Source organism: Elgaria multicarinata, chromosome 3, assembly GCF_023053635.1.
Source record: "Elgaria multicarinata webbii isolate HBS135686 ecotype San Diego chromosome 3, rElgMul1.1.pri, whole genome shotgun sequence".
In the NCBI taxonomy this organism is placed as follows: Eukaryota; Metazoa; Chordata; class Lepidosauria; order Squamata; family Anguidae; genus Elgaria; species Elgaria multicarinata.
The window spans coordinates 29,044,223-29,062,286 of record NC_086173.1 but is presented as its reverse complement, the minus strand read 5'-3'; the positions used below and the strand labels follow the sequence as shown (position 1 = coordinate 29,062,286).

The 18,064-nt window shown below is 46.6% G+C and overlaps 1 protein-coding gene across 1 annotated transcript; it reads right to left on the bottom strand.

The window, feature by feature from the left end:
- TMBIM6 (transmembrane BAX inhibitor motif containing 6) lies at positions 1 to 16,977 on the bottom strand. The gene is made up of 10 exons (XM_063119774.1): positions 16,867 to 16,977; positions 8,797 to 8,901; positions 7,180 to 7,288; positions 6,273 to 6,393; positions 5,526 to 5,574; positions 4,946 to 5,043; positions 4,752 to 4,831; positions 3,995 to 4,095; positions 3,395 to 3,467; positions 1 to 1,490 (listed from the first exon to the last, which is right to left on the bottom strand). Exons 2-10 carry the CDS (start codon positions 8,850 to 8,852, stop codon positions 1,464 to 1,466), a joined length of 714 nt encoding a protein of 237 aa, XP_062975844.1. The 5' UTR covers positions 8,853 to 8,901; positions 16,867 to 16,977; the 3' UTR covers positions 1 to 1,463.
- Between the last annotated feature and the right edge of the window lie 1,087 nt (positions 16,978 to 18,064).

Sequence of the window (18,064 nt, the reverse complement as noted above, 5' to 3'; positions counted from 1 at the left end):
TTAAAGTTTGAGGATTTTTATTTTAATTTTTCCCCGTACAAAGCAAGACAATGTAAATTTCAATCAAAACACCTTTTTTGTTTAAAAACCCTGTCTTTCACAGTAGGAGTCTAAAGAATGCAGCCAGAGCTGGACATCCAATGAGCCACAGAGTTTAGTCGTTACTATATTAAAACCTGTTAGACAAGGTCTCTATATAAAGTAGATCTCTTGAAGTTTAGTTCTTGGCACTGGTTCCAAAAGAGGGGAGGGTGGGGGATAGAAGAGGAAGAAGAAATCCTTTATTTTCAAGCAAGCAGAGATGGAGCCTGGCTTCAGGTGCTAAGAAGGGCAAGATAAACATTATCTAGTTTGCTGCAGAGAAAACTTTTGGGCTTGTCCAAGGGGCCGCTTTAACCTTGAGTAAACAGGAGCCACCCTGTCTCAGTATACAGGAGTAGCCCTCCCCACTGCAGGACAGTCAGCTGGCTTCTTCCTCCAGCCCGCTCACCCACAGAACTCCTTCCCAGATGTCAACAGGCAGCTACCCTTGCCCCTGCTGGCCTTTCTTAGTGAGAGATCACGGTCTCAGCAAGCGTTGCTGACCTTAGGCTGCTTTGACCCCTGAACTCCTGCAAACTAGAGTACTGGCTTCTTCCTGCTCAGCAAATCAAAACACTAGGATTCCAAGGTTAGGAATGCAATTAAACCAGACTGAACAGTACAACACTGACACCCACCTCAAATGACTGCCTGTGGCAGGTGCTAAAAAACAAGAAGGTGGGGCTCCCGGACAAGAATTCCTTACTTGCACTAAAGCTCATTTTTGTTACCTACCCAGCAGCAAAACTAGGGGCCGCGCTGGGCCAGTAAGCAATTGTCCTGGCCATTTCCCAACCATGATGGGCCTCCCCCAAGCATTGTCTCTGTGATCTGCAGCTCTGCTTGGCCTCACATCCTGCACAGCCTTGTGGAAAGCAGCTTAAACAATGCCAGCCTCCCCAAAGAGCCACGGAGACTCGTTGGGGTGATTTTCAAGGCAAGTGCTGCCGTGCAGATCCTCTCCCGCAGCAGCGAGGTGTGAGTTGCTGTCCTCCCCGCTCTCAGTGTGCCTGGGGCTGGCGGGGGAGGGGGGCAGAGAGGAGAAAAGGAGAGCTGTGGGATCACGACCAATAGGATGGGTCTGAGTGTCAGCAGTCCCTGATGGAAAAAAGATGGGGATGTGGGGGCAAAGCCAGACTCCAGCACTAGGATCAGCCAGCTAGCTTTTTCAAGAGGCTCAAAGACCAAGAGAAAACAAAACAAAACACAATTTCCACAAAGTATGAAAGTGTCACAGATGCTTCTCATTCACACAGAACAACCGGGTGGGGTTGGGGGGGGGCAGCTTTAATGCAGGTCAAGCTGGATGGAAGTAAGGAAGAGGCAAGGGGGAGGGGACACAAGAAAAAAAAGGAGGCTCCACACAGGCATCTGGTGTGACTTCACTTGTCTTTCTTCTTCTTGTTGCTCTGAAAGGGAGAGAGAAAAACATCAGTGCAGACTCCTGGGCACAAGACAAACGGAATGTTGCCCAGATATGAAAAGCTCACGCCAGGCAGGAAAGAGCTGCCTTTTACTATAGAACGTTGCCGTAAGAATCCACCCTCAGCCTGCAGGGTGGTGGCCACTGTTGGAGTAACTCCACAACTACTTGGTGTGAAGAGGAAACTGCTTACAACTGGTGCCGTCTGTGTTTATGATGGGCTGGCCATCACTCATCCATCTTCTTTCTTGACAGCAGAATACCCACCGCCCCCTCCCCCTTCTCTTTGGCATTTTCAACTGTGCGAACGTGAAGTAGTGGACGACAGGTAGCCAAGCACATATTTCTTCCTTGTTTAAAAGAAGCTAAAAATCCTAGGTCAGCCTGACTGTAATCCTCAAATGTGGTCCAAATCCTAATATGTAGCCTGTGCCTAATCCCCATATGCTGCTTGGTCATCTGGAGCTGCATCTTACTCTCCAGAGGAAATCACATTTTGGCTTCATTGGGCACATTCAGAAGGCACCTTAGACCATGGCTTTAACCACGGTGGTTAAGCCAGAAAGCTAGGCTGTGTTCAGAAGACGCCTTAAACCATGGCTTTATTCACCATGGTTAAAGCCGTGGTTTAAGGTGTCTTCTGAACACAGCCTGGGTTTCTGGCTTAACCACCGTGGTTAAAGCCATGGTTTAAGGTGTCTTCTGAATGGGGTCACTGAGACCAACTAATCCCCTAGTCATCAATATTTTTTCAAAAGTTAGAAATTAGTCTGTCTAGGTCCATGGAGCAACAGCCATCTTGGTGGCAACCCAACCCCAGGCACCATTAAAAATTCCCACTTTTTTTCAGCCTTCTCTTTCAATTATATCATTCTTCAGTCTTTGCAAGGAGATTGAACATCATCTGTGATCCTCCTCTTTCAGCCTACATTTCTGCTCCAGTCTGTCCATTTTCTTCGGGATTTCCTGAATTTGCTTCTTCTTTTTTTTACTGACTTCTAAAACTAAAATTAGCATTCAGATCCCAATTCTATTTTGCATTTGCAACTGTGTTTTGTTGGGTTTCTCAGCTCTCAGCTTAAACCCATTCTCTGTTTTCAGCTCTTCTGCTTGTTTATTTTTTCTCTTCACGTGTTAGTCATGTGTGACCTCCATATGTGTGTTTCCATTTCCTGGCTTTCTTTACTGTAAACATCTAAACTTCTGCTCTTAATCATCAAGTCTCTTCATGGTCTTGCTGCATATCTTCATTGCTCTGTTCTCTTAAGTCCCTCCATTCAGATACTAGCCTTATTAAACCTCTATTTCCTGGTGCTGTTTTTTCATTTCCGTATTCTCTATTATGGCCCTTTCTGTATGGCCCTTTAACTATTATATTTCTTTTCTAAAAAAATTAGAACTTCTCTTCTTACGTTTCCCTCTTGGCTTTTTGGTTGTTTTTCTGGCCAGTGCTGATCTTTCCCCCCCCTCTCGTCCAGCTTAAGCAAGGTTTCCCCTTTCCCTTAATCTCGCCTCTGCTTTTGACTCGTGTTTTTATAGTGCAACCATAAGGCCAGGGATGTGTTTTTCTATTTCCATACCACCTGCAGAGCATGCTCGGTAAATGATAAATGACAATGAGCTCAAGAGACACAGGCAAGTTCTGTGCGGAATGCCTATCTAGAAGCTTCAACGAGACGTGCCATTGTCCTGCCTCAATTTTGGCTAAGCAGTTTTGACTCTCCCCGCTACGGCAAATGGAAGGAGGGAGGGCTCTTCACAGAACCACCTACAGCCACCCGCCGATCACCTGAGGTTGCTTAGTTACAGTCTCTTGCTTGGTCCGCAGCAGCAAGATTCATTCCAAATCCACACAGCAGGCAGAGAGGCCCATCATAAGTGAAGACTCACCTCATTCATGCCCAAGATGACCATGAGCTCCCGGAAGATGTTGACAAAATCCAGGAAGAGATCCACACAGTGCCTGGCAGGAACAGAGGGAGAAGAGGTTGAGCATCAAGCTGTAGCGCAAGTCTGTAAGGCCACAAGGACCGTGCCAAGTCAGGCACGCCATCCAGCCACTTTTAAGCAGCATGATCTAAATTATTATTAATTCCATTTCTATCCCGCCCTATAGCCAAAGCTCTCTTGGCAGTTAACAACATGCTAAAGACACTATCTCCCACCCATCCCAGGTTCTTTCTTTGTTTATCTTGTTCCCCTGCTTAGCTCTGGTTCTTTCAGAAAGGAATTATTTAAACCTCCATTCTTGCAATTCAATTCTTTTCTTTCTTTCTATTCAACTCCGCAGCCATCAACAGCAAAGGATCTTTGCCTTCTTTTATACTGAGCCAAAGAATCTACCGCCTGGCTCCCCCTTCGTATCATCTCAGCTTGCAGATCTTCTACCATCTGTTGCTCAGTTCCTCTCTCCCTCCAGTCCATCTCCCCTTCTATGGCACAGAGCTCTAGACTGGACACCCGGCTATTTTACCTTTTCCACCTACTCACCAGATGTAGTCCTTGTCTCCATTCTCTGCCTTCTCAATGATGAGCTGAGTGTCAAATAGGACAAAGCCACACATAACCATAAGCCCAATGTAGAGGTTAGCCTGGAGGAAGAAGAAAGTGCATTAGCCAAGGGCAGCCAAATCCAATTGCTCAGATTGATTCTACCAACTGCTAAGGACAGGCATTCTGGAAATTCAGAAGTCACAGTACTTTAGCTCTCAGCTCCAAGGTATCCAGGGCAAGATTTCCTGCACCATCAGGGCAGAATGTGGTACTAGGTCAAGAATTCAGCACCCTTAGAAAATTCATTTTGAAAGTCCTACTTTCTAGCACTTGTGGTTGAAAGTGTGCAAGCCAAAACCTGATGAGATCTCAGAAGCCAGAGGAATTGCAGAATGAGATTTGTATTGGTCAGAGCCTGTATAGCAACTTGCCCATCCCCATGAGCAGAATTCTGCAAAGGAAAAAGTCAAGCCAATCTGCGCAATCTCTACAAGTCATGGAATTTGGCATTATCCTGGTACAGATCTCCTTTTTAAAGAAGTGCATTGTTCACACAGGCACCGCCTTTATTTATCATAATAAAGCCCAAACAGCAAGAAGCTGGGTACCTCTTCACAGTTGCCATAGAGGACTATACTGGGGCAGGCTTGCCAGCTCCATCCTGAAAAGGGCAGCTTTGCTACAATTAGCTGCTGCTTTCAACCTTACAGCATTCCTGTAAGCCGACAGAGGCCAAGAACACAGAGCCACTCACCGTGAAGAGCCAAGTTGAACCCAGGAAAATGTTGACCAGGGAGAAGAGCAGCATCAGGAACAGGCCTGAGAACAGGACACCTGGCAAAGGGAAGCAGAACCATGATGAAAAAACAGGGAGCCTGCCAGGGCTCTCTCAAAGGGGAGGGGAATGGAGGGAGGAGAGAAAAGACGGCCGCCTCTCCTGATCCTTACCTCCTAGGTACAGATAGGCACGGCGCTTGGCAAAGAGGGCGCTCAGGGAGAAGCAGCTGAAGATCACAGCTGTGCCCATGAAAGCAGTAGGGATGATGCTGTAGTAAGGAGAGAAAAGGCAAGAGTGGGTGGAGGCTATCCAATCTACACCTTCGGGACCTTATGACTCCCTTCAGGGGTCCCAACGAGACTCAACGGCACCCATCTCATACACGGGGAAATTCAGTGAACCATATTCAGGAGTCGGAAGCTGGCAGTCTTTCTAGAGTAAAGATGGCTATTTTTTTGGGAGGGTGGGGGAAGGGGGAGGAGAGAATTTTGGAAAGCAGTTGAACATAGGAATAAGGGTTGGATTTTGGAATCCCATTCCCAGTTCCACACTAAAATATGGTGTCAAAAAAATAATGGGCTACAGGATAGGGGGCAATTCTAGTTTTCGGCTTCTATATTATGCAAAAATGATGGTGCAATGGTTTCTGGCATCACCTGGGCAGCGAACTGGTTCACCAACCCATTTGTGTTGGACACTTACAGGGCACAGAATGGTGAGGAACGGGGCAGCTCAGTGTTTCCCTCTTACCTGGGGTTGATGGCAATGCACATCTCCAACAGAGGCCCTAGGTTGACTCCTGGAAGGACAAAGGGATGCAGCCTCAGACACAGTTTTCTCACTCATGTGTACACGCATGGAGGGCGTGTGTGTGTGTGTGTGTGTGTGTGTGTCAGTTCCTATTCACTGCTTGCATGTACTTGGAAGAACACAAATGTGGATTGTGCCAATGCAAGAGATGTGGAATTTCTTTTGGCTCAGGACTGAAACTCATTTACAAAATTTGGTAGGAGTTACTGCCAGGTAAACACGTAGAGGTTTAAACCCTAAGAGTCCTTTGCCATCTTCAGTCAAGTTTCATAAGGAGCTACAATTTTTGTAACAACCAATACGCTGTTCCAGTTGACTGGATGATTTTGTTCTTTCTTTTACTTACTTACACACACACACACACACAGAGCTATGTGTTATGCAAGAGACACTCCCCTGTGGTGCAATCCCAAGCAGCTCTGTGTCTGAATTACAAAGCCCCACAGCCAGGGCCAAGGGAACAGGTCACACCAGCCTGCCAGGAAGCCCAACAAACTGGCACAATGGTCCTGCCCACACAGTTGCATTGTCAACACAGCACAGAAATCAACACATAAAGGGAAAGCAGCTCTTACATGGCAGAAGACGAGGTTTCAAGGTATAGATTGTCTCTCACAAAAATTCTGCATTTGTACATTAATAAAAACTGCCAGTACCCTCACTCCCCGCCCATCCACCTGCACGCACCAGTGAGGAAGGCAAAGCCTGCCAGCATGCCCAGCCGTTTCTCTTCAGTTTCCTGGCTGTGGGGTGTGGCCATCAGCCAGATCATAAGGCCCAAAGCTCCCAGGCCAGTCAGCAATCCAAACTGCAAGACAGAGTGGGAAGGGTGGAGGTTAACACAGGCTGTGGCCAAAGCAGAGTTTGGGCAAGACAGCACACAAGAATCTAAACTATGGAGCCCAACTCTATTCTTAGTATCCCCAGAGAGGGCTATAGCCATGGGTAACCTGGCCTGCTCAGGGATATTCCAGGTCCCCTTTGCTGTATTTTCAGTGCATTTAAAGAAAGTTCCAGTCTCTTTTCCTAGTAGATGTATAAGGAAAAACACGAGGTAGTATTATACCCAACTTCTGTTAGAAGTGAAGCTCCCTCTCCGGTATTCTGGCCAATGCGTCTAAGACACCCGGGTCCATGATGAGATTGATCCATGTCATTATTCAAATACAGAATAATTTAAAGCATAGTAAAATAGCTGGATTTTCATTTCTATTTCCCAGTGCATATGATGACTCCATAAGCACAGAGTTACGCTCCTTCACAACAACAAAAAATCCGCTTTGGAAGTGGTACGCAGGACCCAAGCAGTTAATTCACTCTGGCTGCAATCCTGAACACATTAACTTGGGAATAAGCCTTATGAAACCCAGCAGGCCTTACTTCCAAGTAAGGATACAGAGGATCGCTCTGCCACTGTGGAGAGCCACCAGTCAGGATATGGACTGGAAGACCAGACTCAATCAGACATGGTACATCTCATTGCTGCCAGCTGGGTTCCATGCATTGCAGCCATCCCACAAGCACCCCTCCCCAAATAACCATGGTGATCTCAAGCTTAAACATCAACACCAGAGAAATTCCAGAGTGCTCTTACCTGCACCAGCTGAGTTACCACATTGATGTAGGCACCAGCTGCTGCTAGGAACATGCATAGCGCAAAGCTAGCATAGACCTTCTTCAGGTGCTGCTGGGTTGATGCGGAGCTGCAGGGGGCAAAGGAAGAAGCTCAGACAGTGCTCTTGCGTCTCAAACACTGAGAAGCGCAGCAGCTTCCAGAGCTGGCCATTTGCCAGGCCCCAGACACTCTGCAAACTACGCAGAGTAAACAAGTCCTGATCCGCCACTGATCGCCTTAGAGAAAACAAACACTTCCCCAGCACCTTTCTCCAGACGTCCCTTGCCTCAAAGCCTCTGGGGCCAGGCCATCACTCTCTGCACAGAGACGGGATCAGATACACCCTAGAATTAAGCTGAGGGCCAAAGAGAGAAGCTGGAAAAATCCTGGGCATCTGGTCATAGAGAAGCAGGATACTAAGGCACAAGGATCTGTGGCATTTGTTCTGCCCGGCCCAGCCTATGCCCCTAAGAACTGGATGCTGGCCCTCTGCTGCCAATTTCAAGCAGGAGTGGGGAACCTCAGGCTCCGAGGACCACATGTGGATGCTGCACTACCCGGCAAACTCTGTCCACTTTTGGAACATGGACCCAGACAGGTTCTGACTGAGATAACCTGGACTTTGAAAGGAAAAAGGTTCGTTGCTCCCAATTTAAATGTTTTTCCAGCCCTGGATCTCAACCTCTAAATGGCCTTGCATAAGCAGGGGTGGGTAGCCCAGTCACGGACTACCCGTGCAGAATGTGATGAACTCCAATTCAGCATGTGGAGAATCTATCAATTTCTATTCTATTTTTTTATTTGTATGCTGCTTTTCCACAAAATTGTGCCCAAAGCGGCTCACAACATAACAAATGAACAACAATAAATACAATTTACAAGGTATCAAACAGCAATAAATACAGCAATATTCAAAAATTACAATAGCCATAGTGTTGGCAGATAAATACATTATATATATATATATATAAAATAAAATAGTACAAATAAACTTAACTAAACCTCACTAAACAGAAGAGAAAATAAAGCACAGTACAAAAACATTAACACATATAAATAAGTCTCCATTCCACACGAGGGTTCTCCACAATTAGCCTACAAATACAGGTTGGCTGCCAGCAACCTCTCTCACTTGTGGATCTCAGCATTCATTTTTTAAAATTAGAAGTTTTAACTTGAAACTTTTAAAGGCTGAAGATATATATATATATATATATATATATATATATATATATATGTTTAGAGAGCAGGGCAATGTGGTTGCTTAATTTATAGAGATTGCCATATATATATGTTTAGAGAGCAGGGCAATGTGGTTGCTTAATTTATAGAGATTGCCAAATTCAATTTGGGGGGTGGGGCGGGTGCAACTTGTCACCTGGGTGGATTTTGATTTTTAGCCCAATCCACATACAGTCCTGCACACAAAGCCCCTTTCCGACTGGGAAGCTAAAAGCCTGAGTGGCTCGGGCTCTTGCAACCCACGCCCTGCATCCAGGCCCACCAGCTACACAAAGGGCAGATCCCAGGCCCACCTGCCTGTTTCCACACACCCAAAGGCGCAACTGACAAAACTGCACCCACGGGTATACTCACATGTGAGAGAATTTGAAAAGGGCGTCAAAATTTATGTTCCTGTTGAAAACATCCATTGCGCTAGTTGATAGGTTGATGCAATCTCTCGGTGTCCGAATACACAATCTGCAGAAAAGAAGAGGAAGGCCACATCAGAGGATGGGGAAGGGGGGGGGGAGAGGCCACTCTGCAGCTGCTTTACAGGAGTGACCAAGGTGTTCCATCACACCTGCGGACATCCACGCCTCTTAGGAGCCAAAAGCAAGTTTCTTCTGCCTGGTTGCACCGTGCCTCGGCAGTTCCAGAAGGATCCAAGTGCCCTATCCCTAGTCACTAGGAGTATTCCAGGAATGACAGCACCTCCTCTGGGCTCCTCCTCTCCCTGGGTAGAAGGAACTTCAAGCAATCTTGCTAATCATTCTGATCTTTTAATGAGTTAACTATGAGACGGGGTTGCTATTCAAGGCGACACCCTTAGACTGACTTTGAGCCAAGTCATAGACCCACTACTTGAAACCAAGCAAGAAGCAACTAACTAATCCAGTATTGCAAAGGCTTCAAGCAGTTGGCCCTACTCCAACAAAAAACATACATCTACTCGCTCCCACCAACCCCACACTAGTTAATTGTGATATTCCTTGCTCCATCCAGCCTCTCTTTGGGGTGTGGGGGGGAAGAATTATCCAAATTTTCACCAGTCACTGATTTCCAGATAGACTGAAAGAGAGATATCATCCAGCAATCTAAGACTAACCAAAAGACAGAGACTTGGTAAAATGGCCCTTGATACCCGCTGCTAAGGAACAAAGAAGAGCCAGACTAACCAACTCAAATTCAACACGCCACCTGCAAGCCTTTGTCCTGGTTCAAAAGAGCTAGACAAGACTGCCACTGTTTCACAGCCACCCAAGTCCTCTTGGTAGATATGGTGCAATTATTGCAGGCAGTTGCAGGGCTAACTCCAGGCTCCTGGGGGGGATTGGGCTGGCAGGGGAACCATGCTTTGCAACTCGGCAGCTGGAAAGTGCTCGTATTAGCACTCCTAATGACCTCCCAAGGCAGGAGTGGGGTGGAGTCAGAGCCAGGCAGCCTCCACAGCCCAAGAGCAATCAGCAGGCAAGTGTGTGTTGCTGCCTTAGTCTCAAGGTGGGATTCCTCCCCTCTGTTGTGCCTTGCATCAACATGCACAGGTATTTTAACCACCCAGGAGAACATTGCAAGCATGCTATGATCCCCCTTCACCCACTCTGCATGCAATTCGGCCCTCTCCTCCTCCTCCTCCTCCTCCTCCACCACCACCCTGGGGTCCTATGAGAAGTTATTCTCATCATACCTGCTCTCATCTTGTAACTAGCAATGGCTCCAACCCCCTAGGTGGAAACCAGTTCGGCAAGCTCCTTATCCTTTGACAGGCAGAAGGAGGAGCAAACTTGGAAGTAAGCTTGCAAAGCAGGCCTGGATTGGCTAGTCAGGGAAGCTGGTGTGAAGAAAAGGTGAGTATAGTAGGCCAGCTCATCCACCCACAGGATTGCGTGACACGACGGCACTTTCTTCCTTAGCTAGGGTGGAAGATGCCGGACCAGAATCTGTCCCCCTGAAAACAGGCTGTGACTGCTCTTGGATTTAATTTAGTTGCCCATGCTTCAAAAAAGAAAAGAAAAGAGAGAGCCAAGTTATTCGACTTCCTCAAGATGCAGAGTCAAGTTTTCCAGTTTTGCTGCAGCTTTGTGGGATGGCGACTTGGACCAGTGTAGGAAGGTAAGTGTACACAAGCTCATGTTCAGGAATCACCTAGCCCAACACTCTGTTCAGACGCCTAAGATCCCAGCTACAAAGTTCATGCCATTTCTAGATGCTGCTGAGCAGGGATCATATTAACCATGTCCTGGAATAGAGAGTCAAATCCTGCCAGCAGAAAAGCTAAGCGCTCCCAGTTTCAAGAAAGCATGGTGATCACATTGCTTCATTTGTCACTGGTCTGTGGAGGCCAATGGGGCGGGGGGAATACTCCAAGGCCAGGCCATCTTGCGGAGTCAGAAGTCAACACCTTTACAGCAATTTGACTTGGGAAAGGCAGCCAAAAAATGAAACACACATGTCATTCAGTGATGAAGCGTGCTCGCAGCAGCTAATGCGACTCAGAGGGCACCAATACAGGTCAATCTGGGGTGGAGGAAACTTGGAATGTCACATGCTATGCACCCACTCCTCCCAGATGCCAAGAGCTGTTCAGGGCAGAAGCCAAATTGGATCAATGAGGCTAAGCAAGACTTCACAAGTGAGGTTTAGGCCGCCTTTTCCGGGGGAGGGGGAGAGGAAGGAGGGCAGGAAGTGGCTGTGAGAAGCCAGTAATCCTTCTTGTAGGCATCTGACCCTGGGAGTTTTTAAAGTAATGAATCAGGAAAGTGAAATGTGCAAGCCCCTCTGGAAGGTTCTGGAAACAAAGATATAAAGCAGAAACCAACAGATTGGAGTGGCAGCTATAAACAGGTAATACTGGGCCTGTTCAGACGACACTTCAGGTTCTGTGGTTAGCAAAACTGTGGTTCTCTGGGGTTAGCACTAACCATAAGCCATGCTGTCACACACAAGACTATAAGCCACGGTTAGAGCTTCTAACCCTGTTGCAGATGGTCCATCTTGGTTAGCGAGTGAGCAGGGTTTAGCAAAACGCATCGCGCAAGACACCTTAAGCCCTGCTGCTTAACCAACCAAAAGCCTTGACCTGCAGGGTTTAAGGCAGCCTTTCTCAACCTGGGGCGCTCCAGATGTGTTGGACTGCATCTCCCAGAATGCCCCAGCCAGAGCTGGCTGGGGCATTCTGGGAGTTGTAGTCCAACACATCTGGAGCGCCCCAGGTTGAGAAAGGCTGGTTTAAGGTGTCCTCTGAACAGGCCCACTCTTTAACAGTTGGCCCTCTGAGAAGCATCTGTAAGGTGCCCAACCCACAGGCCATACAAACTGGTTTAGTCACACCAGGAACAGAGCATTATCTCCATTTGAACTATCTGGGCTACCTTAGCCATAATGAACATATCAAATCAGCCTTATTACCAAACCAGACTATTCACTCATCTATTTATGCACATAGGCAGCAGCTCCCCAGAACCTTAGGCAAATGTCCTTCCCAGTTGAGCTACCAAAATTGTTTTTTGTTTTGTTTTGTTTTAAAAAAAGCATTTCCAGGGGCTGGATGTAAGACTTCCTACATACAGAGGATGGACTCTACTACTAAGCTTTGACCTTTCACTAAATCGGACGGAGAGCTGAACTGGAATTAAGCTTCCCAGACTGGGAAACCCCCTTCCCTGAACAAGCAAGAGAAACCAATGAAGCTGCCAGTCCAAAGCAAAAATAAGAATATCTAAAATAAAATGTAGCATTAAGGTTGCAAATAATACACAGTAAGTCCACTAACTTTATGACTTTAAAAGTAAAAAAGAAACACCTTCAAACAAATTAGCTTTTGTTTTTGGGGAAATGTGCCTAGATTTTCCTGGCAGAAGCGACAAATATTAAGTATCCATACTGTAATGGAAACTTTTCCTGCTAACCCTAACTTAATCCTCCAAAAGGCAGAACAGCTAGCCGATACCGAGTGTTAGAAATAACACTCTGACCAGTGCTAGCCACAATCAAAATCAGCAGAATATTCCTTCCTATCTCTCCTCTCACACTATTGCCCCGCTCGTGCTCTTTGCTCCTCTGATGCCATGTTTCTCGCCTGCCCAAGGGCCTCTACTTCCCTTGCTCGGCTCCGTCCATTTTCTTCTGCTGCCCCTTATGCCTGGAACGCTCTTCCAGAACATTTGAGAACTACAAGTTCAATCGCAGCTTTTAAAGCTCAGCTAAAAACTTTTCTTTTTCCTAAAGCTTTTAAAACTTGATTTTGTTCTGACTTTATACTGTTAGTTTTACCCTACCCAGTGCCTGTTTGCATTCTCTTCCCCTCCTTATTTTTTTATTATGATTTTATTAGAATGTAAGCCTATGCGGCAGGGTCTTGCTATTTACTGTTTTACTCTGTACAGCACCATGTACATTGATGGTGCTATATAAATAAATAAATAAATAAATAATAATAATAATAATAATGAGAACGGTTTAGTGTTTCTTTTTTTTTGCAAACCACTTGAAAATTGTTGGGGGTCTCAGCAGAGCACTTAACTTTGTTCTACAAACCAAAGCACATTCTCAACTCATATTTTAATAACTTTTTCTTCAGTGCTAGCCATAGTTAAAACCAGCAGCATATTATGGGAAATCATGGGACCTAGGCCATGGCCTTGCTAGCTGGTTTGATAATCCAGCCCTAGTCGAAACAGCATCGCTCTCCATCGTCACAAATAAGCCAAGTGCAGGGGTGGGTGGGTGCTGTACAAATGGTCTCTCTTGTTCCACAACCTTTCCATGGGCCGTCTCAATGGAGCTTACAGAGCACTTGTGGACTCCAGACCATGGGTTGAGAACCTTCAATATGGTGGACAACACAGAACATAACGAATAAGATCGTCAACTGGCTGAGTGCTGCAGTTCAGCCTTTATGTTCGGTCTTAAAACTATTAGACTTCCAGAAACATTGTAGGAATGGTTTGAAAGCACATAGAAACAGTCTTCCTGAACTTGAGGAGGCTAGCTCTGTTGAAAGCAATGCTGCTGCAACCCCCTCATAGAAGGACAACAGCCAACAGATAAATTATTCTGCATTTGGTCATCCAGAAAAGTAGTAGTTCCTTAGCAGAGGCTAAGCCAACAGTTGAAAAAGTGATGAAACTGCAACTTTCAGACAGCAGATAGTTATGATTCTTTAAATATTGAAGGGCACTGATAAGGCAATGCTTAGGAAGATATCATCCAAAAGCTGCAGCCTTTACTATATTGACCAAATACGAAATCTCAATTTTCTCAATCTCAGCTCTGAGCAGCAAGGGCAAGTTAATTTGATGGTTACCCAAAAAGTTGCTTCAGGGGAAGGACTACAGCTCAGTAAAAGACCATATGCAGAAAGACCCAGGTTCAATTCCAGATACCTCCTGATAAAAGATTCAGATAGACAGATTTCTCTCCCATTAGCTGCTAAGACCCCAGGCCAGCCATGGCCAGTCAGAATGGGCATTCTTGGGTTAAATCAGCCTTCCTTAAACTGTTGCCTTCCAGATACATCAGACTGCAACCCCCAGGAATGCTGGGAACTGCACTCAAACAGATTTGGAGAACATCAGGTTGGGGAAGGCTGGGTCTGACAGACAAAGCCCTACATGGTTGGAAGCAGCACCTGTGTCTCAACGTTTCTGTTCCGGCCTTTCAGAAGCAAAGCAGTATCCAAAAAGAACCCACATTGCTGTTCTGTACAAATGGGAGCATAACTGTTTTAAACGCTTGGCAAACCACCGTAACTAAAAAGTCGTGGAAGTTTCATGCTCAATAAACAAAGTAGCACAAACACCAGGTTTCAGAAATTTCCTTATTGTGGAGTTTGTAAGGGGGAAATCCCACCCTTTTTACAGCATGCCCTTGTACATCTGCATGACCGATGTGAGAGGCAGATTAAACTGACCAAGAACATCCCCATGAACTTTGTGGGTGAAGAGATTCGAGCCTTCACTTCATGCTGAAACCCAGCTCTGTTCAGTGACTCACGTTCACAGTTTACATTTCCACATATGTATAAACTTTGCAATCTTGAGCCCTGAAGTGGAAACCAATGTCGCCACTGGGTTCTATGCTAGCAAAACCGAACTAGAATGAAAACGGAGTCCCAGCTGAGAGAGCAAAGTGTGACTTGGCAGCACTTGTGTAACCCAAGTTAAAGAATAAACCTGCTTCTAAGGAAGTGAGGAACCCATGATCTCTTATCATTAAGTAACCAGAAAGTACCAAGTCATCCCTATAAACTTTAACCACAGAGAGCTAGGCTTGGGTGCCAGTTCCAAAAAGATAGTCCACATTCTACCCACCATTGCTCTCACACAGGAACTTACTAGATATCAAGGAAGGGAGGAGGCATTGGGGCAGTGGACTCAGCCCCACCCTTCCCAACTAGCAGGCAGATCCTCACACAGCACAAATAACAGGCTGATCCAAACAATGACCCATACCATCTTGAACTCATGGGACCACTGTGACATCAGAAAGCCAGCCAACTGGCTTTGAAGTTCTTCACCATGAGGCATCCTGTTACCAGAGGAGAGTGCTAGATTAGTTAGGAGAGATACTCACTAAGATGAGGGCCGCGCTGAAAACCCTTGAGAAGGTAACTTTGGTTTTGTTTTTTGTTTAAAAAAGCAGGTGTGACATCCTAACTTTCCATCTAGTCCAGTATCCCACTTCTGAAGGGCGGACACCAAATGTTTCAAAGGGAAGTTCGTGTACACATCTGATTAATTAGGACTGGAGCAACACTAAGCTATTAAGCTGCATCCCAGCCCTTTTAACTGAGCGAGTGACAGATTATTCTCTTTATAATTCCTAGCTGTAGGATTGAGTTTCAACATCAATAAATAGCTCCACACATCAATCCTACACCCTCCTTCTCACAAACGTCAGGCATGCCCCATTCATCCTACATCCCCAGTTTTTCAGCCTCGCACTCTCAAGCACAGACATCCGCTCAAGCAACAGGCTGTTATCCCAAGCTCAGGAAGGACTTTTCATCTGAGCCTTGGAAAATGCTCCAGCCAATAGAGGCGAATGCAAGGGTCAGGGCAGAGATCATTGATTTAATGCCCAATTCTTATATTGATCTTCAATTAAAAGGCTTATGGGCATAAAACACCCGCTACAGATGAGTTTGCACAACTCATTAAGCAACTGGAATTCAAAAGCTACGTCAACTGCCACGTTCTAGAACTTGTAGCATTTTGCACACAAAGCAACATGCCCATGGACCTTTCAGGCAAATCACCTAAAACGTCAATGTGTGCAAATACCTTTGATCTGTAACAAGTTACCATGGGAACAGGATTCACTAACATGATTTCTAGACAGAGGTGCTGTGACTCAAGCCAAGAAGCCCTGCCCCTTAATCTTAAGTGTGTAGGGACAGGCTGCAGGCGCTGGTAGGGAGGGAAATCAACACGCACAGTACAGTGTCTTTTCAGTATTTCACATATCCTAGCACTCTGCTCGGGGATTGAAGGCAGGTTTCATGACTTAGAACCCAGTACAAAATAAGGCCTGTGAGATGGAGGCCAACCCTAAACTTAAACCCTGACTCGCACCACGTAGTTTTACCAAAGCGACTCTCGTCAAGACAAGTGAAGGCACAGGGTCCACTCCCTCATCAACTTTCCTCTCATTTCAAATAAGGTAAGTAACAGGAAGGCGCGCACACACTCGGACGACAGAGCACGCAGAGGAAACCGAAACAAATTAGACAACGCCTATTTTTAAACTGGCTTTACTCTGCAGCTACAAGAAACCGAACAGCTTTCTCCTATTAGCTTGCGAGTCCACAGGCAGGAACCATCTTAGATTCGAGATCTGTACTGGACTTCGAACAGTATCAGGCACATTGTAAGCGGGGGGAAAAACTCCAAAGAAATAAACCAATAATCCAGACTATGACTTCGGCTGCAAACCACCCCCGCGAAACCTCCTCGTCATCTTGACAAATCCAACGCGGAAGAAGTTCACGTGTGAAGAGTCGAGGCCTTGGGGAGACCCAGGAGTCCGGGAACCAGTTCCTAAAGTCAGCCCACCACAGCTGCTCACAGCCATCGCGGAAGACCCCGCCCACCGAACCACCACGGGGAGGGGGAGAAAGGGGATTGGGGGATCCCTATGACGTTAGCTCTCAGAATACCCAGCCACAGAAGGATCTGAACCGATCGATCCAGGCAAAGAAGAGGGGGAGGGGGAGGGGGAGGGGGAGTCCCTCCCCTCCCCTCCCCTCCCCAAACCATTTCTTTCTAGGGAATCCGAAGCAAAGAGGCAGAGGGGGAGGGGGAGGTCCAGGGACACGGGCAGAGGCCTTCTAAGACACCCCACAAAAAAAGGGAGTGGACTCCAGAACCGGAGCAGATCCAAGGTTGCTATAGAGACGGAACCGGAAGTAGGCCTCACAGGCAGACGGCCGACCGGGGCGCTTACCTGCCGTGGAAGCTCTTCCCGTCGTAGCTACAGCAGCTGCTCCCGTTCTTTTCCGAGCCGTACGTGTCTCTGGCCTCGACCGCCTCCCCCTTATCTCCTCCCCATTGGCCCTTGCTCCCCAAGGTCCCGCCTCGGCCTATTATTGGTTTTTTTCCTAAGCCTGGCGCGTACCTCGCTTCTAATTGGCTGAGTGATTACACCTGTTCCTTTCTATTGGCTGTGCGGCCGCGCCCAGGCAACCGCTATTGGCTCATGCAGGAGGAACACAAACAAGAAGACGGCCTGAGATGGACGTTAATTGGCTCTCGGTGTCGGGCCAATAGGCAGTGCCCTTGATGGATTGCGACCTGATTGCTACATTTTCTGCATCACCCGTTCGACTGTAGAGCCACGCGGCCCCCTTGTGGCAGGAGCGGGAGGTGCACAGTAGGGGGCTGCGCAGCGCCTCTAGTGACGAGATTGCTTTGGTAGCTGCTTGGGGGGATTTTTACGCCTGAAGTTTCCCAGCCTGGAGTGCCATCTACTGGGGATTACCACTCTCTGCACGCCGGCCGGAGGCGTGGGCTTCCAGGCAGTCCATGAATGCATTCTTCCATTCCACGCTACAGCATGTGCTTGTGTAGTCCTTCAACCAGTCCACTGCAACCTGTGGCATTTCCGAAACTCACGTGATCTCGTGCCGCACTGCAGGCCGGTCCATGGTAGTTGAAGGTAATGTAATAAGCAAAGAACCCAATGGTAGCCTGCATTCCTAGCATTATGAAGTATCATTATAATATTGTTACACATAAATCCAGAATACTATGAAAAATAATAAAGTTTCAAAACAGTATAATATAAATATACAGTAATTTTTATTATTTAATTATTAACCGTATTTATATACTCCTTCTCATTTGAAACAAATGCTGGAAGCAGTTTACAAAAGAATAAAACCAAAACAAGCAAAAAAGACCACACACACAAGGTAGCTCATGGCTAGGGGAAAGCCAAGACAAACAGATATGTTTTCAATAAATTAGGGTGACCATATGAAAAAGAGGACAGGGCTCCTGTATCTTTAACAGTTGCATAGAAAAGGGAATTTCAGCAGGTGTCATTTGTATATATGGAGAACCTGGTGAAATTCCCTCTTAAAGCTGCAGGAGCTATACTAGAGTGACCAGATTTAAAAGAAGGCAGGGCACCTGCAGCTTTA

What these genes read in the sequence shown, in the direction of transcription:
- TMBIM6 (XM_063119774.1), bottom strand. Translation starts at nt 8,852, where the DNA reads ATGGATGTTTTCAACAGGAACATAAATTTTGACGCCCTTTTCAAATTC. An exon ending in TGCATTGCCATCAACCCCAG is followed by an intron (nt 5,044 to 5,525) that starts GTAAGAGGGAAA and finishes TCCTTACTACAG; the next exon opens with CATCATCCCTACTGCTTTCA. An exon ending in TGCCTATCTGTACCTAGGAG is followed by an intron (nt 4,832 to 4,945) that starts GTAAGGATCAGG and finishes TCCCTTTGCCAG; the next exon opens with GTGTCCTGTTCTCAGGCCTG.